Raw genomic sequence first — 24484 nt, 5'->3', positions numbered from 1 at the left:
TCTAGGCGCGATGATTTTCCGTCGATGAAAACGTTGATTGTGCAGTACACTATGTTGAAAGTTGGATGTTGAAACTGGAAAGTTGTGGGGAAACCACATAAATATTTACGAATGGAAAATATATTGGAAGATTACTTATTTCAGGTGCATTCTGGAACATGCTTAAATGTATCGGAACAAGTAAATGATATAAAAGAAATAGTTCTCAAAGAAAAGAACGGTATGTATTCGAAATTGGTTGCAACAAAACTTGATCCCGCCTACCTGACGGAAAGAACATACAAATTCGTGCAATGCCTTTAGTTCTTCATTGCTGTTTTTTAGAATCGGTTATCCTAGTTTTGTTGAACAGACAAAATGGATTAGTGCCATTGTTGTCCTCGTTCCGAGATTCCAGAAAGGAAGGAAACACAGTGGAAATAATAAAAAATGTGTTGGAAATTTTTGCTTACTTGCTTGAGCAATTCAAAGAAGCAATGAGTAGCCATTTGGTAGTTATCAAAGTAATGTGTTAACATTTGCTCTAGAAAAATAAAGTGAGAGTAATGGATATCTTAATCGCATTTCAGAATTCCATCCTGCAGTATATGAACTCTAAAGATGCTAAATTACGAGAAGCTTCCTATTCTGTTCTTTCCCAAGTTGTTATTGCTGCCCAGCTATCATCAGGAGAAGTACTAGATGAGTTGGATTTTTTTTTACTTTCAAATAAGCTTTTTGAAAAAATGGCAGCATCTGCTGAAGATAATGCAAGCAAATGTAAAGAGATATTCAAGTTTCTGTTACATCATACATTGAATTATTATAATTTTTGTATTTTGAAAATGATCTTTTAGCCAAAATGGAATTCCTAATACTTATTGGAAGGCTTGCTCAATATTTTCCAAACACACTTAAAGAAAAGGCAAGCCGAATGATCAATCAAATACTTTATGAAATGGAAAAGGAGGTAATCCTATTTGTGGACATAACCCAACATATAATTCTGTTTGCTTGAATGGTGATTTTCTATGCACCTTGTTAGATGAAACAGCATGATTATAAAGACAGAGTTGTCGGAGGCTGTCTAGAAGCTCTTAGAGGATTCCTCTATTCATTTCAATCAATTATTAATCAAAAGTTACTAGAAAAAATTCATGGTTACTTGATAATGCTAATATCCCGAAACCCCAACTTCGAAAAAAAAACAATCAGCTTTACTCCTAAAGGTATTTTTAAAAAGTTATTTTCTTATTATCGTACAATTTCTGCCATTATTTGCATCTTTTATTACTTGTTGTATAGCTGTATTAAATATGCTGGCGGAGCACGCAGCTCTATTCAACAAGTGGCTTTTGAAGCAATATAAAATGTGGTTCGATTCACTAAAAACTTATGTATTGCTCGAAAAACCAGGAATCCACGAAATTAGTTTAAACGCATTGGGAAAGTTTATCGAAGAAAGTATTAAATCTTTGAAAAGTGAAGCTGATGTAGGAAAAAAATCGACAATCCTTGAGGTTCCGACAATATCAATTGTTTTCTTTGTTTTGTTATATTAAAGATCTGTTCTAGTTTTTTGTCAGAAACCTGCGCGAGGTTTTGGAATCTGATCGTTCATCTCTTCAGTTGAGAACTGTTGGATTGAAAGCATTGGGCGAGTGCAGCTTGTCAGTCACTGGGGATAATATATGGCACATTTTTATGTACCTTTTTAATAAGACAGCTGTAATTTGCATCCAGTACGCATATACCGTATAGTGAATAATACTAATACTGCAATATTTATCTTTATCTATTATTGTTATCATCACACTTTATTTTATAGAGAGGATACTTCAAAGAGCTTGGATCTTTTGCCAGTTTGCCTTGAATCCCTCGGCCTTGTTCTTACGCACTGTACTTCTCCATTGGGGATTGAAAGAACACAGCAGCTACAGAGAATGTTCGTCCACCTCTTCACCCGATATTTGGACATAGGTAAAACTTTAGTCAAATGGAAAATAAATTGGTAATCCAAAAGTCGATTTGTAGCCGAAAGAAATCGAAGCGGTCGGTCTGCTGCTGTGTTTTTGGTAGGTGTTCATGCTGCCATAAAAAATCCAATGGATTTTTCCGCTTTTGTAAGAGATATTGGTACGTATTTGTTTTTTAATTTTGGCTCGAAGATGTGAATTTTTCAGTTTATCACAATTCTATTGTAGTGACCCAGAGCCTGATTCGTTCCACTCGACCAGAGCTTGATTCAGACGGTGTAAAGAAGTATACCTTCCTGTGGATAACTCTTTTGAATTTCGCTGGTCAAGAAAATCTCCCGTTCAGTTTGGAAGAACGTGCGTACGTTTCAGCTATATTAGACGAGCAGTTGGTTGGTGCCATTTTTACGATCATCGGCCGTCTAGATTTGTCAACAAGGGAAGGCAACTCGAATGAAGATGAATTAAAAGGTTTTATAGGGTTTTTATTGATTATTTCTTTTTTTACATTTTGTTAGTTAACTAATAGTTACGTTGTTTTGCTCAAGCTGAATATCTTCCCAGTAATCCTGCCGATTGGCAGTTGTTTCACAATCTTGTCGATTTACTCGAGGGGTTGCTGAAAGCCGTGGAACCAAGGGAACGAATGCAAAACTCAGTAAATATGATGTTTGTAGTCAAAACATTCTTCTTAGCTTTTCTGATTTTCTATCAGTATACGTTACACACATTTTCTTTTAACGCTTCCGTTTTTTATCCGTAGCTTATTCCATTAGGTGAAGCAGTTATTGCATTGTCAACCAAGTCTCCTTTAATTCCCGGCCTTTACCGTATTTTGGCAACCCTATTGTCCATAATCGGACAAGTTTTGCCGATTGTTCAACATCCCCGCTACCAATCATACATGACAAGCCTGATTAATCAATTGGCGCAATTCTCGGATGATGTCCTCGTCTCTGCCGTGCAGGTGAAATTTTTCTTTATGTATTTATGTTTATGTACAAGTTTCTGTGTATATTTTATTCTGTTACGTATTTCTAATCTATTATTGTAACATTAAAAAAATTTATTTAAGGTTATTTCTGTTTTCCAAGTAGTTAACTAGCTTGTTTTGAAAACCTTTTAGGTCGTTTTATCAAGTCCCACGTGGTTGGTTATCTCACTGAGTAGTTCTATTACTGGTGCCTTGGCTTCAGCCCTCAATCTTGGCTTGACATATCCCCCTTTAGCTGAATGGCCGTTGGATGCATTGGAACATTGGCAAACTACTGTGCCATTTTCAACATTCGATTCCATAATGGAAGAAGTCCTCCCATGCCTGGAAGGTTATCTTAGCGATGTGGAAGAATTGGCTAAAGAAATTACCTTCATTAGTGGCAAACGATTGAAAAGACGGAAACAAAATATTCAATCTACAGAAGTATTGTCCAATTTAGCTAAGAAATTATATTTTCCCATCCTGCATAATCAATGCTTTGTAGGAACGCGAATCCTGGGAAAAAATACGTCGTAGAGTTGTGAGATTACTTGGACGTATGGGGCCTAAGTGCAGCCGTTTGGTTGCTCAAAACGAAGATCACGTAATTGCCAGGTCAGCCACCGGATGGCAAATCAAAGGCCATCTCGAGTTTGGGCTCCCGTTATCCGACATGAAGCCAATCATCCAACTTGATCAGTTTCTTCCACGGATACTGCATTTGGTTCTGCACACTAGTAAGAAAAGCAAAATTATTTTTGCTCAAATAGTGCCCCCGTTAATGCTTCGAATGGCAGGCGAGATAAAAACCAGAATGGCTGCCTGCGAGTTTCTTCACGCCTCGGTGATATTCTTAACTGGAACAAATTCACGTCGTACCGAAGAACTACGACTTCGTTATCCACTTGCACCCTTATATGCGAAGATATTTCCAACCGTTTTGAATTTAGCTGCAGATTCTGATGAAATCATTCGTCAACTCTTCCGTGCGCTGTTAATCCAGGTAGGAAGCTCAATGCGATTACATTGAATGTCGTGTTTGATAATAACCTCTTCATGTACTACAGCTAGTGCATTGGTTCTCTCGCCCTGCCTTCTATCGAAAAGAATCCCGCGGGCCCCGAACCGTTTTGGGAGCGGAAGCGGCTCTTTTAGTGGAAATGTTAATGGAATCAGCATGTAGAGGGCTTGATGCTTCTTTAATCCGCGATCTGGCTTGTGAATGCTTAATGGAATTCCTGAAATGGACAATCAAACAAAGCAGCGATACAACACTTTGGGATGATCCGGCAGCTCCAGATTTTCTCTTTCAAAAACTTCGGGCGTCAGCCACTCATCCGTCCCTCCATCAAAGGCATGGAGCTGCAATCGTGTTCAACAGACTGTATCGCGTTATGCGAGAATCTGATCCACTTACGTCCATCTACACCCTGGATCTATTGACCCACTTTGTCACTAGTCTTTCACTCGGAGAACGTGATCCGTTTTCAACGGAAATCCTTCATCAATCTAAACTGGCGCTTTACCACCTAACCCAAACGGTTAGCTTGAAGAGAAATCTCTTCGAGCATCCGGATAGTCGGCGACGAGTAGCACCTTTCCTTATCCAGGGAACTTTGCCTGAACTGCTTGATTTTTTATTGAATCACACTTTAGGATCACAGCGGCATTGTCGACATATTTGTTTGGAGCTCTGTGGCATTTTGGCCCGTCCGCAATCGCTAACTGAAGTGATGACTCAATTTTTCTCGAAACAGCCACTTGAAAATCGTTTTCCGGAGAATTTCCCATTCCCAGCTCGTCTAGACGTCTATCGCCATCTACTTGGGTTTGGTGTGATTGACACAAACAAATGTGACAACGACGTTGACTTCTCAGATCAATTCGAAAACTTCGCTAAAAGCATTGAAAAACGGCTCAACGAAGGACTTTCTACAGAAGAAGTGCCGTTGAACGACACAACAAGTGAAAGCTGTCTGGCGTGGCTAGGCTTTCTAACGGAATATTTAACAAAATCGCAAAACAGAAAATTTATGCGTATCAAAACATTGATCCGCGCGTGTCTTCTTCCTGCGCGACTGGGGTTCTCTGACGCCTCTGGATCGCAACAACAATTCTACGCGTGTTTGGAAACCCTTTTGCCTTTCTTAACACCCGACAGGAAAGTCATAGAATCAGTTCTAAATTCAGAAGAATTTCGATTGGAGCATTTGAATTTAGCCGAGACACGTAGTCTGGACATTGTTCGGGGACTGACCCTAATCGTAAAAAGCGGCTGTGTGGGTGCTGGTTTCCCATGTGACAAATCACCATCTGCGCTACTGAAATTAGCTGTTGACAATGTTGTTAATAACGAATCAGCGTCGTTAAATATCAGTGGATCTACTGGAGACAGTGTGTCCTCTGCAGTGCGTGTAAGGGCGTCTGCGTTATTAATAGAGCTGGCTTTGTTACTTGGACTCAGCATGGAAGTGTTTTCTAATGAATTTAGAAACCCTGCCAATATTCCAGGCGTGATCGTGACGTATGGCCAATACCTGCGCTCAAAGCTTGGCCACCTCATCTTCCCGGTTGTGATTAATCAAATGTCGAGCGTGCTGCCTTTTATTCCTCAAGAGGGTAATGGTGATTTACAACAATGGGCATTACTTCTAGAACTTTTGCAAACAGCCAATCAAACTCAGCGTTCTCCCGACCAAAGAAAATGGATCGTTCAAAATGTGCTAGATTCGTGGAAAGTACTTGAAAAACATGCAGGATCTTACGGACAAAGCTTCAATTTGCAGTTGTTAGTAAACTGCCTCGCAAGCATTGACATTGATGCTGTGGGACGTAACGGCGATCTCAAGCAGTGGGTCATCGGCTGCTGGAATCAACGTACCGACGTAACCCTTGCTAGTGACCTAGTCCAGCTATTAAACGTCTTCGTCGTCGATTGTTCCGAGTCCGAAGAAAAGACGCTATTTGCCTCTTTACAACAGTTTTTTACCCACAATTTCCCCAGCAAGACCACCGAATTGGAAAAAGATTCAGACAAATCAGCTTATTTTTCTATATTTAACCGGATGATTGGACTAATACGTGTACCAGTAGTATTCCACTTCCTCGTCGATGTGTTTGCGTTAGAGCCCAACCATCCTTGTCTCGATCCATTTATCAAATCGGTCCAAAACGAGGATTGGACAGAAAGTCTCTCTGGAACTTCGCTGGATAAAATTTTGAATAGGCTTTATCAACACGCAAAAACCCGATCGATTAACTGGAAGACCAGATTTGACGCCATAGAAATGCTGTACACATCGTTACTGAAAGCGCTCCGAAGTGCAGTTGTCGAACGACATGTCAGCGAGTTACTAGGGGACATCATCCAAATTTGTGAGGAAGCTCGTGGTGGAGTTGAAGCATTTGTACACAAAATTTTGGTCTGTGCCCTATTTGAGGTCGCCATTGTTCGTGTAGACTACCGAAATCTAACTGGTCATCTCAATACTAATTTCTGTACGTTGCGAAATGGCCAACAGCCCTCAGAAAACGGCCGGGATCTCCTCAAATACATCATGCAGCTTGCGTTGAACATAAGAAAAGCTACTGCTCCGTTTAATGAAAACGAATTGGAAATCTATCAAAACATGGAGAGATTTTCTTTTCGATTGGTCCTGTCAATCGCGTCGGTAACACCAACGTTGGACGAAGAATCGATGGATAAACTTATCTTTAGACCTATGAACCAAAAACTCGCACTATGGAATGCCGTGGTGGGCACGACTAAGCGTTACAATCTAGTGGCCGAAGTGGAACGTCACCGCAAAAGATTTCGTCTTCATCTTCCTACCGTCTCAACTGAGGATCGGCCAACTAAAGGTTTAAATCCGAAATAAGTTCACCTTAAATAGCAGTGTTGCATTAACATATATTTATAGGTTACATTCCATCCCAGTTCCTATTTGGGTCAAGCCTTAGCGAAGACGTTTATCGTTTCGACTTCAACCAGGCGTCATTACCGACCAAGTTTGGCAGCTACGATGAAGAGGAAAATCTTCCAGTTTCGTCGCCAACTATCGTAAATTACTAAACTTATTCAAAGTTACTTGGTCATTCTGTTTTTTAAATGTTGTTTTGTCATGCCAACTATAGGGCGACGCATCAACCGTTTTATATCTGACGGTAGATGACCTGAACAAACACTCGTGCATGAGTTTATTGGTTAATTTTCTCAACAATTTTTACGCCAATCAAACTTTACTTGCTGATTCTGAACCAAAATGGATGATCAGTTTACGAGAAGCCTTACTTAATCCCAATGCCCACAACAACGTTGCGTTATTCATTATTCGATTGGTTGTGAATTTGAAATCTATATTCCGAATTTATGCAAACTTCTGGTAAGCCACTTTGGGGTTCACAAATGCTGCATTGTAACTTTCATGTCATTTTTTGAATCTTTAGGTACAAAGCTATGTTAGTAGCATTATTGCGGAAAATTGGCGGGGAACCACTCAACAGTTTATTCCGTGAGGCGCTTGATATGATGCTAGAATGGTCACACGAAGCGCCGCCATCAGCTAACGATGTTGAGTTTGCTCAAGCAGCGTCCAATCTGGTACAATTGATCCTGAGAAATATCGAGAATAAAAACACGGAGATATTGCGAGATAACGTTGTAAGTATAATTCTCGTAATATCATATTATGTTCGATGATAAACTAAAGTGTGTACTTTCATAAGGAAATGGTCAGAGCCATATTTTCGGTGTGGAACAAGATCTCGCTAAATATACCGTATGAACTAATTGAAGAATTGCTGTCTCCCGACAAGAGCAAAAGGAAGTTGGGTTTGCTCATTTTGGATGCGATTATTGTGCATGATTTTTTACCGAAAAATCATGAATTCAATTCCCGTTTCAAGCAACAGTTGATAAAATGGTTGACTTTGGATGAAAAACGGGATTTGACGCGTTCATGTGCAGCCCTATGCGGATCCATTCTTATCCGAGAGGCCGATCACGAGTTTGAAAAGCTTGTCTGTGATGCACTTCAAATGTGGTATAATAGGAAAAAAATTGATGTGTTTATTGATCTTTTGTACGAAGTGGCAATCCGACACCCAGCCATCCTCTCAACATTTGCTAGCGCCAATCTTTCACTACTTACGGGCTTTTATGGAGCGTTGAAGGTAACAAAAAATCTTTAAATGAAGTTAAATCTATTCTAAGTAATTGGTTTATGCTGTAACAGTCACGGTGTCTGGAAGTCGTGGCAAGATCGTGGTACTACATGGAAGATCCTTGGAAAGAAATTGGTTTTCAAACTATTGAATCCATTCTAAAAGGGTCAAATCCTGCTGAATTGTGTCCTATGCTCGCATTAGTCAAAGATCTCATTCCGCGGGTTGACGTAGCGGAGTGGAAACCACTGTGGCCGACCCTGATTCGTTTGTCACGGCATCAGAACGTCGAATGCCGCTCACGCCTCTATGAAGTTTTCAAGAAAGCTTTTGATTTAACTGATACTCGTGATCCAGAATTTGCTCAAGCAATTTTGAAAGCATGCAGTGATCAGGACGAAGAACTCGCTATCAAAATGCAAAATTTTCTTGCTGAGAAATTGCCTAATGGCACTATGGATCGAATCCTAGCTTACGTGACGGATTTTTACTCTCCCGAGGCAGAAGACTATTTCCTGCCATATTGTTTGCACTTTCTCCTCGAGCGCACAACACAGAGCCATCTTTACCGAGAGCCTATCTTTGATCAACCCTTGGACGACATCCCTTTCCAGTCATTTGATCTGCTTTCATTTAGTTCACAGACGGTCCCCCAACGACCGTCTTGGAGTAATTTTGGCAGGGGATTTTCTTATGGAACGATTCAGGTAAATTCAAGTCTTAATGTTTTATATATATATTTTTTTTTTTGTGTACCCTTTGGAATTTAATTATTTTTGTTACAACCTTTCGTTTTCTTTCACCCTGTGTAGCCTGGATTCCTACGTGCAACGCAAAGTTCAAGTTCCACTGCGGTTTCGTCAACTCAATCACCTGCCAATTGGCTGATGACAGAAACCCTTTCAACGGAACCGTCTTCTACGAATCAAGCAGCGATGAAGACAACAACGGAAACTGTTGAAAAAGAAACCTTTAAAAGTCCACTGAAGTCTTGGAAAAGATTCACCACAACCGGTCCGCCCCCCGCGAAACCAAGTTATGAAAATCGGGGAAGAAGCTCTGTAAATTAATTTTTTTTATAACTTAAGCTTCATGAATTATGTTAGTAATTTCCATATTTTACTTCTTGGAAACATAGAATAAAGCATCTAGTCAACCGACGATTTACCGCAAGTACCGTACAGGTGAACTGCCTGACATTCAAATTCCGCCGTCTTCTCTCATCGCCCCACTCTGCGCTGTTGCACGCAATGATCCTGTTATTGCCAAATCCTTGTTTTGCCATCTTCTTACTGTCTTGCGGCAACAAGTTAGAGAAATCCAAGGCGATGATAAAGTATTTGTATCGAAGTTGAATACCTCCCTTCAATCGATAGTGGAAAATTATCGGTTACGAAGCGGCAATTTCAATTTGGTAGCGGCAATCTTAGAATATTTTTGGACCAATACAGATGAAATTGCCATGGACTCCGGAAAACTAGTTCAACTGGTTAAAGCGAGTCATCTTCAGGCCTTAGGCATTTTAGTGCTTGAATCTTGTTTCCCAGACCGTCCATTTCCAGGTAAATATCGTTTTTGATTATGGCTCTATCTGATAAAGTCCATGTAATCTTTCCATGCAGGGCAAAGTAAGAAACCTAAACGTCAAGAAGTAAAGGATCAGAGTAGCTGGTTTCATGTAGCAAACCTGTATGGAGACATTCAAAATGTGGATAATGTTAGAGCGGTTGTATCCCATCTAACAGACTGCAAAGAGTCAACTAAAAAAGCCATTGAGAGCGAGTCGAAACACAACTGGAGGAAGGCTTTCGAATATTACAGGTGTTACCCTCTACGTTTTGTCTCCAGCTTTCTGTAATTTACGTTTCTAAATCAACTCTTCGTTCTTCACAGCCAAGTTTTCAAGAGCGACACTCCATCCTCAGCCGAAATGAATTTTTGCGACGAATGTAGACTAAAGTGCCTCGAGGAACTTGGACAGTGGGATGAGATTGGCGGCCTTAATCCCAAAAAAGAGCCATGGAATATCCGATTTCGTGTACGGAATGCCTTGCAAAACTTTCAAGTTGGTCCCGCAGCACGGGAACTTGATAACATTCCCTTGTCTACCGTTGATCCTGTTCTTTTGGCAGATTTGGCTGCATTGGCTTTAAGGAATGGAAACGAAGATCGAGCTGCCATTTGCATTGCCAAGGCCACGGATAAATTTCTTTCTCGATACAGTCAGCTGTCTCCATTGAACTTTGGAGGTCGCAGGAACCTCCTCGAACACGTCTGCATTATCACCGAGATTCAGACGTTCATGGAACATTCTGATATCATTCCGAATGCTAGTCACCCTCAAACGGGTGACAGTCTTCTTGTATGGGATACGATCTTAGCACTAAGAACATTTTTTGCTCAACGCACAAAGACGGAAAGGAATTTAGCATCCGTTAAATCCTTTCGTTTGAAACTGGCTACCGTTGCCTTAGAACAAAAAAACACTGAGCTAGCCCGCAAACTTGTGACGGGAACTACTGATTTTCAAGAGATGTTGCCCTTTCATCATTTGATTCAGAGCAAAATTCTTACCATGGAATCATTGTTGGACTCCGATGTTGGAGCAAGTAATTTGGATCGGTTCATCTTGGCCAAGGAAACCATCAGTCGTGCAGTAGCTGTCTCCGCTGATGTTCCGGAGAACGGTAAATCCCTAGGCAGAATTTAAATTGTCGGATTGGGCAAGAGCAAAGGAACTAATATTGAAACAAAATTTAACTCTTTCTGCTTAGGTCGATGGGAAATCGATCTTGAAAGATTTGAGGCATCCCTATGCGCGCAAGTATTTCAACTGGTCGATAACATACAGCCTAAAGAATTGGCTAGTAGACAGGCAAAGCTAGTTGAGCTATGGAATGTTCAACCTAGAGAGATCATCCAGGTTGGACTGAAACACGCGGAACGCCAAGCCCAAATTGCTGAAATGCAAGGGACCAACTCCGACATGGCAGAAGCCTATTTCATCTTAGCAAAATATTTCTCGGAATGGAAAAATATCATGCCGGGTAAAAGTTCGATTCCCACGTACATTTCTGGCAACATTAAGTTATTATTAATATATTATTATTTTTCTGTATTTTTTTTTCTCTTCAATATGTAGATGAGGAGTATAGACATGGCTTGACGCGATCAGTTCTTTCTTCTATGCGTTACGGATCACTTGATGGCCAGGGCCTGTTCCCCCTAGTAATTTTGGCATTAAAAGACGACTGTGCGGACACTCGTGCGTTCGAGACATTTAGCTGTCACGTTCCTTTATTCATGTTCTTGCCTTGGGTTAATCAGCTCGTTTCGTATTTCACGTCATCTTCGGCAATTCCAAAATTGCTTATTGATATAGCAGAACAACATCCCATCTACGTCAAAATACCCTTCGGCCTCACGCGACTCAGTCTTGGTGCGGAAGCGCTCACCAAGAGCGAGACGAGCCTTCTTGAATCTAAACTGTTGACTGACCAAACATGGGAAATGTTTTTGAAAAGTATTGACTACCTTAAACCCCCAGAAAAGGCTGCACGCCAACTGTTGAATTCAGGTACATATTATTTTCTTGCGGTACCATTTACTCGCATTAATAATTTGTATCGTCCTTTCTCCCCTTTCTTTTCAACAGAGACTTATGCGCAAGATTTTCCAATTTTTCAGTCCAAGTATTTGAATTTGCCTCCACCAACAGCTAGGTCAGCCCACGGCCACACTCACTATTCGTTTAGCGAAGCATTTACGGGAAAATTTCAAGAGTCGTTGGATCAAGGTCACATCAAATCACTTTTAAATTCGCTGGACTCCTTCAAAAAGAAAACGTTTCCTGGTCAGAAAAGCCTTCGAGATTATTCTCCTTGGTTAGCAAATTACCGTATCGACGATGGGACCGTAAATAAGTTGGAACTTCCAGGATTGAATGGAAAGACCCTAAAGATTGAAACCTTTAGGGACGATCTTCACTACCTTCAGTCAAAACAGCTTCCAGTACGGTTAACCATCGTAGGTTTGTTGGAATTCAGTTACATGTTTCATTGGCCCTTTTATACCGATCTTGTATTTGCGTTTTAAATGAATGTTTTAGTGGACGGTGCTGTTGAATATCCTGTACTTGTTAAACATGGTGAGGACTTGAGACAGGACGAAAGAATCGTTCAGTTAATCAACTCAATCGATGTAGCTCTCGTCAGGGATGTCGAGAGCAGAAAACGGAGTCTGCGGATTCGCACCTTCCAGGTATTTGCTTAAAAATTTTCTATTTGGAACCTAGGTTGATAACAGCCATGTTTATATCAGGTCATACCTTTGACAACAGCTTTCGGTATATTACAATGGTTACCCGAAACACTTACTTTAAAAGCTTTTCTAGACACCGATATTCACTTCCGCTCGTCTCTGAAATCGTAAGTAAAAGACACAGGCTATTTCCGTTATTATTTGCTATTCTTTCGTGATTATGTATTGGTTTCTAAGTAATGTTTATTATGGAGTAACCTGATAACTTTATATTCCATAGTCTCAAGCGCGACATTGAGAGACAATTTTCAGGCAAAAACCCACTCCATTTTATAACTGCAACCCAACAGCAGCTTCTCAATGACTATTCCAAGCTCGCTGATAAAGTGTACCCGTATGGCCTAAGAGGTGCTTTGAAAAAACTCAGCCAATCGCCAGAATCATTTTTCTATCTACGAAATCGACTGGCATCCTCTCATGGCACTCAATGTTCAGCTCTTTGGATATTAGGAGTAGGAGATCGACACCTTTCGAATTCTCTGGTTTCAACTAAAAACGGTTAGTTACCTCTCATGCCGCCTTACAAAGGGATATTGCTTTATGAAGATTGTTTATTTTATGTTTTCTTCTAAATCGGCTAGGAGACATAATCGCTATTGATTATGGCATGGCGTTTGGCATGGCCACATCCCAACTTCCCGTGCCAGAAGTCGTATCCTGCCGATTGACGAATCAGTTCCAGTTTCTAATACCGGGCCTTAGTCTTAACGGTTCAGTTCGTGATAGTATGGTCCACACGTTGCGCGTTGCAAAAGCGGAATCAGGCTCCATCATTGCGGCACTATCTGTTTTTGTAACCGAGCCTACCCTTAATTGGTTGAAGGAGGCCGAGCTATTGGCAGAAAATCGATATCAGGCTATGTTGGCAAATGAATCAACCAGCTGGTCACCCGCGCAAATCATTGAAAGAACAGATAATTTACTAAAAGGATTCAACCCTTCTGTCATCACCTGTCAAGATTTACAAAAAAACAAGATTTTCTCAACAGCAGATGGCCAAAAGCTTTTACCTCAATTATTTGCTGTTGTTCGAGGAAATGGGAGCATGCAAACAAGCCCCGACATGAATCCCGAAATTGCTGCTGTTAAAAGAAAAGCTGAACTACATTTGAGTCGTCGAGCAAGTATGCCGCAGCAAGGGCTGTCTTCTGATCAACAGGTTTGCTGTTCATAATTTTTTTTTTAATCAACAAAGCATTTCGGACAAAGATTGATTAATTCTGCGTACCTTGTAGATCGAATGCTTGATTGAACAGTCCACAGATCCTGCTTGTCTAAGCCGAATGTACTGGGGATGGGAGCCTTGGATTTAAATATCATCGAAGTGGTTGCGAATCGTGATCTAAAAATTGGCATATGAATGATTTTTTTTTTGTAAATAGCAGCTACCCGAAGCCGAGAAAAGGTGATTGAATCCAACTGTAAATCAAATACGCATTCGGATGCGATAAAGCAAAATAAAGGTGAAGGGCTTACCATGGACTCCATCCCCGATTTTGTAACTGATTATGCACCCATTTGTCGAACATGTCAAGAAAGACAACAAATAATATTTAAGTTGTTAAAGTGTAGGTTTAGCCGTAAAGTACACAATTCAGAGTTTCGTTTCCCCGGTGTAGCCAGGTTGGACTTCAGAAAGGCGGAGCTTACATAGACAACGAACTTGCCCCACCTTTGCATTGCCTCCTATTTCAATTTTTTGACCTGTGTCGTCTGCCTCAGGTAAGCTGTGTCCTTCAGTCGTAAGTGGGCGATGTTAAGACTATGGCCAACAAACCAGCAAATTGCAGGGAAATGCGTCTGTTCATCTTCCTTGTTTTATTTGTGACATGGATATATTGTGACAAATCATTCGAGAATGATAGCAACACACAGTTAATCGAGGTAAAGTGGTACTATTGAACAATAACAAAGTTGTCAGCCCTCTCAGGAGGTAAATTTAAAGGCAAGCAGGGAATTCTATTTGCCAATATATTTGCTTGTTACAGGAAAATCGTGTTAAAAGAACCCTTGTCGGTTCACCAACTGCAAACCCATCTCGGCTGAACGTGATTCTACAGACGGCACAAACGAGAGTGACTTCGACTTTGATTCGTTCGCTTGTCAGTTTAGAACGAAGATGGTTGGAGGTCTCATCGAATGTATCTGAAACAATCAGCTACATAGTTCGCGGCATTATCTCTATACTATCCATCGTATTCTCTCCATTAATATATCTGGCGAAAGTAGCAGCTCAACCCCCCACCTTTTCCAGAAAGAAACGTAATGCAGATCTGGATGTACTTCATATGGAGTTTTCTCTCCCAGAATGGATGAATCAAATGGAATCGTGGATGAAGATGCACAAGCCATCCGAACACAGGTATAGATGTTGTTTCTACCCAACAGAACCGCGACCTGGAGGATTGGTCAGATGTTTTCCTTTGTTATCCAAGTACGTGTACCCATGGAATAATCCCTGTTCAAAAGAAAATGGTTTCCGCGATGTCGTCGTTAGCAAAGACTATAAATTGCATTATTAAGAAAATAGTTGACTTTCTTTTGATCCTTTTATTTTCCTAAATCGTAACGTTATACCAAAACAAGCCAGTGCTAGTTCTGAAAGCGTTTCTCGTACTCATTTTGAACGTGTTTTCCTGTTTGATTTCAGTACGATGGTACCGTTTAAATACGGTTTATGAAAGGCAAAGAAAATGCGTACGTATTCCGTATGTAATGTAATTATGTACTAGAACCCAATCAGTATAAAAATAAGTTTATTTACCAAGTTTCAGTAAAAATTATAGTAAATAGTGAAATATAAAATGATTTTTGGTCAAGGAAACATTATTTTATAGAGATTCTGGTGAAATGCTTAGCGAAAATAGGTTCAAACAAATAACACCATCACCTGATTCTCTCTTGTGACCTGTTGGTAATGGATGCTTTGTTGGTAGTTTCCTGGACATTGTTATTAATTTGAAATGTAAGACTAGAAAACAAATAGATATTAATTAAAATTTAGAATGGATTCAACGGAAATGTAAGAAAGGATGACACGAGGCGTCCTTTGTGTTATCATCGCAGTACATTCACAAGCATTACAATGTAGGCTATGTAAGAAAGATTTTACCTTTTCAGGGTGTTTGGTTATTACTTATTATTATAGTATATTTATTATTATAGTGTAGCATATTATTAATAATAGTTACCTCTACAAGTTATTTAATCCTTAGGTAAGTGAAAATCAGCACAACAGTAATTATCAGATTTTCAGAAAATACTAAGCACTAAGCACTAAGTACTAAATACTCGTCGCTATGGTTGACGATGACGCTATGTCGCTCGACTTACCAAAAATCTAGTTTCGAGACGCTACCGCTACGTGTTTCCACACAAAGCATTAAAAATAAAAAAAAATTTAAGACCAAAACGGTTTGGAGACGGAAAATCCAGGCGCAATGTTATTTATAACAACGGTACGCAAAAAATGGCGACCATACGCATTAAAACTGCAAATGAAAACAGTATAAACTTAGTATGTTAAACGAAATAACGAAAACTAAAAAAAATAACTGCTGTACGACATTGGAACTGTTTTCAAAGGGATATTCCGTATAGATTTCAGTATCAAATACCAATACCGAAATCAGACGGATTTCACTTACTAGGGCGATCTGAGTTTCTTGGAAACGGGTAAGCACTCAAATTGAATCAATAGGAAAGAAAAGTCCTAAAATCTGTGCGTGGATGTGGGAGTAAACCGTGTTGTTAATCAGACCTGTCTGATAACCTGTCCGATACCTAAAAGTAGCGGTTATGGCAATCCGTTTACTCCCAAAAATTAATTAAAATTAAATAATAATAAATAAAGCTATTAATTTAAAAATTTTTATTTTTATATGGCTAGAATACGTAAACGTGTGCTTAGAATTACCTTAGAATAACGGATTGCCATAAAAAGAAACTCTTTACATTCTTTTTTCTTTCTAAAAAGAAAAAACTCTCACCTTCACAAGCAATTGGCACCCTCACCTCTGCCGAAAACAAATTGTGATTCAATCGAATTTAAATCTTAATTTTTTATGAAACAGCACTACACTATCCATATGCCAAGCGTCAGTATAGGCCTGAGACCAGCCAAAGAAAATTTCGTATCTCTCACAATATTTCTTGAATAAACATGTTTGAATTAACAATTGAAGCTTGAAAATAATTGAGTATTGTTTTTAAAAATGCAAATTTTCATATTTCGTTAACCTAACACGTTTCAACCAGAAAATATTTTTAAAAAATGGAAAATAAACCGATAGATTGGATACGTGAGTTCCTGTCATGAATCAATTTGGGATAAAAGCGCGTCCATTTTGGCAGAATTTTCGTGATTTTGAACTATTTCAAAAGCAAAAACAAAAAGTTCTTTGCAAATCGAAAATGAATTCCACACTTAGACAACTTCCTGGCTCCAAAAAGGAATTCCCTTTCGTTAAATGCGTCGTGGACCACCGGAGACCCGCCAGCTTGAAGGCGCAGAATGTACCGGCTGTACACAGCAAACCGGACAAAAAGAAACCCAGCTTTGGAAAGGCCGTCTCCGCAACAGGAAACACCGGACCATTGACTATCCAGAACCGCCCGCCTTGGGATTCGTCCATCAAGATTGAGCCCACTCCGGTTCTGTACATCAAGCCGTTGCCGGGCACAAGAAAGACACAAGAAGATTTACAAAACAAGTCTTTCAAGGCTCGACCCATACCAGCTAGTCACGCCAAGCCTTTCCGGCCCATTTTACCCAGCAAAACCCGCAAATCCACCGGAACACAAACTACGGACGATGAATCTGTTACTGGACAACAGAAACCGGACAGCAAGCACGTTAAAGAAGCCACCAGCAAACCGGAAGAGTTGACGGCCGAGAGCCCTCAAGCGCCTCATGAAATCCCTGAGATCCCTGAGAAAGCAGCAGAAATGCCAAGCGGATCAGTCGATCCTGGATTATTGAGCCGCGAAAGGCAATCGGTGGTTGGTCCGGTCTTACCGCCAACAAAGCCGCAAGAAAACGTGCTCATTGAAGAAATCGAAGTAAAAGAGAAAGAGGTCATTGACGAGAAAGAACAAGTCGCCGAGCTTCCGGAAACTAGAGCAGAAATGCCAGCCGGAGCGGAGGACTCTGAATTAATGAGCCGTGAATTACAACCAGTGCAACCATTTATTGCAATTTGTACAACCACTGATTTCCCGGTTTTTCTGTCCACAAAACCAGAAAACGACGTTCCGATTAAAGACACCGAAGTGAAAGAGGTCACTGCCGAGAAAGAACAGATCGTCCAGCTCCCGGCCACCGCTGCCGAAATGCCAGCCGGAGCTGAGGATCCTGGACTAATCTTCCGCATGTGGCATTCATTGGTTGATCCCATTTTGGGCCAAGGGAAACCAGAAAACGAAGGAACAGGACAAACTGAGGAGGTTGCTGTCAAGCAGCCGGAATCCGAAGTGCCTCGTGTGACTGAAGAGCCTGGTGTTCCAGCGGTCACGGAAACGGGATTGTCAATTATCGAAAAGGTTGTTATTCCATTGGTTGAGGAAAAGGAATCGGCGGTGATCGAAGAGAGTGCCATGCCATCGGTTGAAGAAAAGAAAGAGGAATTGCTAGAAATGGCAAAAGAGGCGGTAGAAAATCAGCCGATGGCAGGGCCGTCGTCCGTCGAAGGTGCAACGAGGAAATATCCTCCGGGTTATGGATCGAAAAAGGAAAGGATCAGAAAGGCTTTGGAGAAAAAGGGGATAATGCCTGGCGATGAGCTGCCACCGAAAAAACCATTCAAAAACCAAGGACGCAAGCGTTCAAAATCACCATCCCTTATGGAAATCTACGAGAACTTGTTGAAGGCTCCTCCTTACAAAGAGAGCAACTAACAAACGTTGTTGTTTTAATTTCACAGAAATGCGGAATTAATGTGTCTCTTGCCTTGTAAAACAAACTGTTCTGTCAGCAAAATCTCAAATAAAATTTGGCTCCTAAATCATTTGTTCATTATTCTTTTTATATTTCGATGATTTCAGTTCGAATTTAATATATCGATTAACTACACAAAGGAAGGAAGGTCTTCTTATAATGATCGGTTAAACCCGGTGCTTCGGTATTTTCAATAGGGTGGGTCAGACTTGCCGCGATCGCGATCAAAAATTGATCGCCGATCCGATCTTCGATCAAAAAATGATCGCCGATCCGATCTTTTGAGAAAGATCGGCGATCCCAAAAAAATGATCGCGATCCGATCTTTTTGAGCGATCAAACTTTTCGTCATCTAGCTGTCGATTTTGCAGCCACATGGTACTCTTTCACTACTATTTTTGCGAATGCCAATTGAGGGAAGCTGTTTAGTGTTCACCCTCAATGGCCGTCAGTGACTGTCGCTGTGACAGCCAATGCTAAATTCGTTAAATAGTGTAAATTTTGAGCGCTAGATGTCGTACAAAAAGATCGGTAAAAATGATCGGCCGATCTTGATCGGCGATCCGATCAAACTCAAAAGATCGGATCGGAGATCGAGATCGGAAAATTGATCGGCGCGGCAAGTCTGGGGTGGGTCGAACTTATAGTTTTCGAAGAACATTCCTCGTAGCTGGAACTGCAAGTCCGTTCCGCCTAGTGGACTCAACAACATCTTCTCCCGAATTTTCTTCTTCACAATAACTCTTGAAACTGTCCGTTAATGATGAAATAATAAGAAATGTTTATATATATATGGCTCGAATGTGTAAAGCTGCCTTTAGAGAATTAACTAGGAATCTGACCGGTAGATGGCGGCAGCATTTGCAGAAGAACAAAATGCGGAATTACTTTCGTTGCAACACTACGTTTTGAATAAACAGAGATCCATTTTATCAGTAGATGGCAGTTGGTTCATAAATAACAGACGAATAAGTACGCTTTGCGACTCCGACTTCACAAACTACTATCGAACAATTGTCGGTTTCTTTCAGACTAATTTTTACAAATTTGATGGCGTCGCGCAAAGAGAAACCTGTGACAGGTAGGAATTTTTGTTTATTCCAACAAAACAAAATCTATAATATAATTTTTCTCTTAGGAAAGGGAAGCAATCCAAATTCAGCGGAAGATGACAGACCAACAGCTAATTCTACCAATGAAACTTCTATATCAGTTGAAGAAACTAACAGAATAAGAGCCAAACTTGGTTTGAAGCCATTGGAAACTGGAGAAAAAAATTCCACTGTCGAATCCAGTTCTGATAAAAAAGATGTTCATGTCCCGGCAGGTACTGTGCATTATGCAATGTGCATACACACTCATCGATATTCAAATAATAATTTATTATTTAGAGAACTTGCGTGAAAAAAAGACAACAGAAGAGTTAAGACGTAAGCTGGATGAAAGACGGGAAAAAAGAAAAATTGAACAAAAGCTTGCACAAGTGCGTACCATTGTGCAAACAGCAACAACAGAAGATGATGATGCTGTTAGCTGGGTGGAAAAATCCAGGAAATTGCAGAAACAAAAAGAAGAGGCTGCAAAACGGGCAAAAATGCTTGAAGAAATGGATGAAGCATTTGGTGTTGCGGATATGGTAACAACAGAATTGATAAAACAAAAAGCCAAAGCATACACTAGCAAAGATCTGCGAGGATTAAAAGTGGAACATGACAGGGTGAGTTTGATAGCCAGCTATTCCAGTTCTTGCTTTGGGCCATGTGTTCATAATTTTTCTTCCAAAAATAGGAAAACATATTAGAAGGAAAAGATGTTGTATTGACTCTGAAAGATCAGAACATATTGCAAGAGGAAGGGGACGTCCTTGTAAATGTAAATCTGATAGATACAGAAAGATACAAAAAGAACAATGAAATCAAGAAACAGAGACCTGGTTACCAGCCTTTTGAAGAAGAAGAAGTTGATGAATTGGGTATTCCAAAATCCAAAATCTTCTGGCTAAATATGACACTGAAATAGATGGAGAAAAAAGAGACAGCTTCGTTCTAGGTAAGCACTGTTAGGTGCAATAATTAATAGTGTAATTTGTTCTAATGATGGAATATCCGTTAACTACTCTTAAATATTGTTAACCTTTAGGTAAAGCTGGTGATGAAGAAGCCAAACTAAAAGCGCAAAAGTTGATGAAAGACAAATTACTATTGCAGCAGAAGAAAATTGAGTCGCTAGAATCCCGGCCGCTGCAAATTGCCTCTGAGTACTATACGGCAGAAGAAATGGTTTCCTTCAAGAAAGTAAAGCGTCGCGTGAAAAAAGGTGGAACGAAGGGCAATCGTGTATTAAAAGCCGACGATCTTATTCAAGGAACAGGAGAAGAAGTAGTTTCATCAGACTTAGGATCTCGAAAGAGGAAAATGGAGGAAGAGGCTGTGGAAGGTGCGTTCGCCCCACTTTGTTCATAGTGCATATATAAATGTTACTCATAACGTATTGCTCACTTCAGATTTGAGCGGTTTCAAGGTCACAATAGAAGAGTCACAAAAAGAAATTCGACAAGCAATAATGAAGGCGAACAAGCTCAAAGAAAAAAAGGTTGAGCAATGGGACATGACTACAGTGGCGAGGTCAATAAAACGCGAACCAGTTGAAGAAAACGAAAGTATGGAAGAAGACCCGATGAAAAGTAGTATCATACTTAATGCAACGGCAGAGTTTTGTCGAACTCTTGGAGATATTCCTACATATGGCATGGCAGGAAATCGTGACGAAGACGAAGATGAGTTAATGGTACACCATTGCAAGATGTTCTTTCCCTTTTTTGTTAGTATATTTACTTTTGTATCAGGATTTTGAGCGACAGTTAGCAGAAGAACGTAGAAGAAATCAAGAAAAAGAAGAACGGAAGAGGGAAGCCGAAAGACTTCAGGAACGCGGAGGATGGAACGTATTGGAACGCGATAACGAGCAAGGATCCGACGACAGCATGGATGTTGATCGTCACGAAAAAGGTATGCATAAATATTACGTTTGAAAGAAACGTGTGACGTTAAATCAATTATTTTAACATCAGATAACGCTACCGTTATATTGGATGAAGAACCTGATGTCGGCTCGGGAATGGCGGCTGCTCTAAAATTGGCCATGAGCAAAGGCTACCTCGAGAAAGAGGAGAAAAAGAGGATTGTAATTTCCAAATCCGCACAAGAATTGCAAGCGCAGCGTTACACAATAGAAGACAAAGCAACGTAGGTTTAGTTCCAATTTCTGCCTAGTGGTCCCTGAAATCAGAATTTAAAAAAATAAACAAACTTTTATTTTATCTTAGGGAAGATGATAAGTACTCCAGAAGAAATCGGTTCGATGGTCCGGTTGTTGAATTCAAAGACAAAGAAGGCTATAAACCTTTGCCAAAACTCGAATACATGGACGATAATGGCAAACCCATGTCGACAAAAGAAGCTTTCCGGTATGTTTCCCTTTTAATTTTTTTTTTTTTTGCTTTTCATTCCATTTCTTTGTCTTTTATTAATTCCATTTTTCTTCGCCTCTGTGGATGTTGATTCATCTTCTTGTTTCTTGAACATGCTTTCGACATCATAGGCATCTATCACACAAATTTCATGGAAAAGGATCTGGCAAGCTTAAATCCGAAAAGCGAGCCAAAAAGGATGAAGACAAAATGGTAAGTTTATGGATTTATTCTTTATTTATCCATTCATATTATTGTGTTAACAGTTTTTCTTGTTTTACAGTTAATGAACCGAATGTCGTCGACAGATACACCATTAAACACGTTAAAAAAATTGCAGGACAAGCAGAAAGAATTGCAAAGCCCATACGTGGTTCTTAGCGGGAAAATGGCACCGTAAGTTTTGACGTCAGTTAATATAACATAACTAGTGTTAAAAATATTTTTGTACACAGAACGTCAATAGTGAAACCTGGCAAAGGGAAAAAGTGAAAGGTTTCATAGCAATTTGGCATCTGACAGCAACTGCTCTGTAGTCACGTTGTTCTGCTGCCACAACTGACGGAGCCTATCAAGGTTCATTCGCTTCTCTCTAGGGACACCTTCCATTAGAAAAATGTATGGTCCAAATTCCTGGAAAGACTTCTGAATATTTAATTTTGAGTTGTATCCTTCACATCGACTTGAAATACACTTGATGGTAATGTTGAAGTCTGTTTTAAAATGAAAATGTTCAGTTAAATGCATGGGGTTAGCAAAACTTGTTCATGAAAAAACACCATACTTGAGCAATCATTATTAGTTGCACAACTAGGCTCCCCGACGATGATATCGTCGAGATCAGTCAGTTTTATATGGCCATTCACTAACACAAATTGTGGTCTTCTTAAATCGGGTAAGCCCAAAACACCAATGGGGCTTTGCTGGGCATAGTTAACCAAAGTGGCAAGATCTACAATGATTTGTCTTCGTTGATTCCATGTCATTTGCAGAAGTTTTAGATTGGTCAATGGTTCACCAATTTCAGTAGCAATGACTGCATATTTCATGCAAGGGCTCTCTTCTGCTGTCTTAGTACAATAATGTTTGAGCTGAATTATGGTTGCATGCTTCAGCTGTTTTAAAAGACTAATTTCTCTGACTAATTTTTCAACTGCTTTGTTATGGCACGCAAGCACAGAATTGGTTTTGGCACAATCAGTGACATCTTTTCCTTTTAAATTGACTGTTTTGATAGCTATTGATTGACTATCCACCTTGGCACTGTAGACTATTTTTGTCCAACCATTGGCAATAAATTTTTCATATATTAAACTGTCAAGCAAATGACAATTCATGTGTGGATCTGTGTCTGTATCCGATTTGCTTGGAGCACAGATTGGGACTAGGTATTGATTCTCGGAAATATCATTTAGATTTTTAATTCTGTACTGTGCCACTGTGGTCCATAACAAAGTTAAGGCCACTATACAAGCCGATGCCATGTAAAGAATCATCAATCCAAGAAACATCTTATATCGCCATTGCCGTGAATAATTCATTGTTGGAGCTCGGCCTGTCGAAAAATTCGATGTTTTTTTTCGGAATTATCACATTTTTGCAAATACTTAGTCTGTTTACGACAATGTTTTTCACCAAACTAAGAAATGGCCACGGCGATCCGCGATATTTCGACGCCTACTGCTATATTATGGAAAACACTGCGGAATAACTCCATAGCCCCATCTATTATAGCGGGAATTTTGCCTCAAAAATCAACAAAAATTGACACTCATTGGAATTAGTTTGAGTATTACAGATAATACTCATAAGTTGAATGATGATTCCGGGAAAATGGAAATTTTTTGTATTAAGTCAATCATTTTTTAAATAGGCCGAATATTTGACATTTGCTAGCTCGTTAGTACGCTACAGCGCTAGCGCGATGCATCTCTTTATTTTCTTTTATTTTCAAAACGGCTGGTTTAAGGAGAAAACGAATAGCTGAACCAGAATCGGCGTTCAATTTTTATTATACTTTGTGATTTTCATCAAATTCCAAAAGTTGTCGTTTTTCGCTGATTTTGACAAAAGTGGTAAGGCTATAGCCTTTGCACTTTTCCATTTTTGGCTAAATTTTACATTTCACTTAAAATACAGGATTTCGAATCAAAAATGAATGCTTATCACGGAAATCAAATTTATTTTTCAAATGGCCTTATGTATTTTTAGTTAAACGTAAAAAACGAAAAAATAAGAAATGTCGGGCTTATTTATACGGGCTTAAAATTTTTTTCGGCAAAACCTGACACTCATCGAAATTGGTTCAATATCACAGGCTATACTCAAAATTGAATGCTGATTCCGGGAAAATTGCTATTTTTTTCATTAAGTTAATCATTTTGGAAGCACGCCGAATATTTGAAAACAACGTTAGCGCGCCAGTACGTTACAGCGCTAGACCGATGCAGCAGGAACATTCGGTGTATTTCCATAATGGTTAACTTAATGAAAAAAATAAAAATTTTATCGGAATCAGCATTCAATTTTGAGTATATCCTGTGATATTGAACCAATTTCGATAAGTGTCAGTTTTTACAGAAAAAGTTTTTAAGCCCGACTAAATATATCAGCCCGACTAACTATATAAGCCCGACTTTTCTTATTTTTTGCACGAATATTCGGTG

The 24484-nt window shown here is 39.8% G+C and overlaps 4 protein-coding genes across 4 annotated transcripts; 3 read left to right on the top strand and 1 right to left on the bottom strand.

The window, feature by feature from the left end:
- Positions 1-12: 12 nt before the first annotated feature.
- LOC130690095 (DNA-dependent protein kinase catalytic subunit-like) lies at positions 13-13896 on the top strand. The gene is made up of 33 exons (XM_057513059.2): positions 13-220; positions 325-503; positions 570-759; positions 837-949; positions 1025-1208; positions 1285-1499; positions 1555-1721; positions 1808-1959; positions 2014-2115; positions 2184-2426; positions 2504-2613; positions 2719-2922; positions 3082-3375; positions 3437-3668; positions 3729-3934; positions 3999-6792; positions 6852-6991; positions 7066-7313; positions 7378-7591; positions 7657-8103; positions 8166-8801; positions 8907-9155; positions 9233-9656; positions 9717-9915; positions 9988-10781; positions 10869-11141; positions 11237-11671; positions 11750-12124; positions 12203-12354; positions 12415-12521; positions 12635-12912; positions 12996-13573; positions 13650-13896. Exons 1-33 carry the CDS (start codon positions 112-114, stop codon positions 13725-13727), a joined length of 11121 nt encoding a protein of 3706 aa, XP_057369042.1. The 5' UTR covers positions 13-111; the 3' UTR covers positions 13728-13896.
- Positions 13897-14114: 218 nt separating this feature from the next.
- Positions 14115-14941, top strand: LOC130690171 (uncharacterized). The gene is made up of 2 exons (XM_057513169.2): positions 14115-14298; positions 14403-14941. Exons 1-2 carry the CDS (start codon positions 14179-14181, stop codon positions 14934-14936), a joined length of 654 nt encoding a protein of 217 aa, XP_057369152.1. The 5' UTR covers positions 14115-14178; the 3' UTR covers positions 14937-14941.
- A 4349-nt stretch (positions 14942-19290) lies between these two features.
- LOC130690108 (U4/U6.U5 tri-snRNP-associated protein 1-like) lies at positions 19291-22529 on the top strand. The gene is given in 13 exon segments (XM_057513084.1): positions 19291-19430; positions 19488-19676; positions 19741-20066; positions 20138-20336; positions 20339-20398; positions 20489-20785; positions 20853-21136; positions 21195-21357; positions 21420-21594; positions 21675-21815; positions 21950-22031; positions 22102-22214; positions 22274-22529. Coding segments are annotated over 13 exon segments (2097 nt in total). The 5' UTR covers positions 19291-19399; the 3' UTR covers positions 22311-22529.
- LOC130690147 (extracellular tyrosine-protein kinase PKDCC-like) lies at positions 22033-23475 on the bottom strand. The gene is made up of 2 exons (XM_057513136.2): positions 22603-23475; positions 22033-22531 (listed from the first exon to the last, which is right to left on the bottom strand). Exons 1-2 carry the CDS (start codon positions 23357-23359, stop codon positions 22317-22319), a joined length of 972 nt encoding a protein of 323 aa, XP_057369119.1. The 5' UTR covers positions 23360-23475; the 3' UTR covers positions 22033-22316.
- Positions 23476-24484: the final 1009 nt, after the last annotated feature.

This window comes from Daphnia carinata, chromosome 6 (assembly GCF_022539665.2).
Source record: "Daphnia carinata strain CSIRO-1 chromosome 6, CSIRO_AGI_Dcar_HiC_V3, whole genome shotgun sequence".
Lineage (NCBI taxonomy): Eukaryota > Metazoa > Arthropoda > Branchiopoda > Diplostraca > Daphniidae > Daphnia > Daphnia carinata.
Note: the sequence above shows the minus strand (reverse complement) of the source record. Positions and strands in the feature narration are given on the sequence as shown.

Coding starts and splice junctions, on each gene's coding strand:
- LOC130690095 (XM_057513059.2), top strand. CDS start 112: ATGGAAAATATATTGGAAGATTACTTATTTCAGGTGCATTCTGGAACA. Junction 8,802..8,906: donor TTTCTTATGGAACGATTCAG/GTAAATTCAAGT, acceptor CACCCTGTGTAG/CCTGGATTCCTACGTGCAAC. Junction 12,355..12,414: donor TGCGGATTCGCACCTTCCAG/GTATTTGCTTAA, acceptor TGTTTATATCAG/GTCATACCTTTGACAACAGC.
- LOC130690171 (XM_057513169.2), top strand. CDS start 14,179: ATGGCCAACAAACCAGCAAATTGCAGGGAAATGCGTCTGTTCATCTTC. Junction 14,299..14,402: donor GCAACACACAGTTAATCGAG/GTAAAGTGGTAC, acceptor TGCTTGTTACAG/GAAAATCGTGTTAAAAGAAC.
- LOC130690147 (XM_057513136.2), bottom strand. CDS start 23,359: ATGAATTATTCACGGCAATGGCGATATAAGATGTTTCTTGGATTGATG. Junction 22,532..22,602: donor AACTAATAATGATTGCTCAA/GTATGGTGTTTT, acceptor ATTTTAAAACAG/ACTTCAACATTACCATCAAG.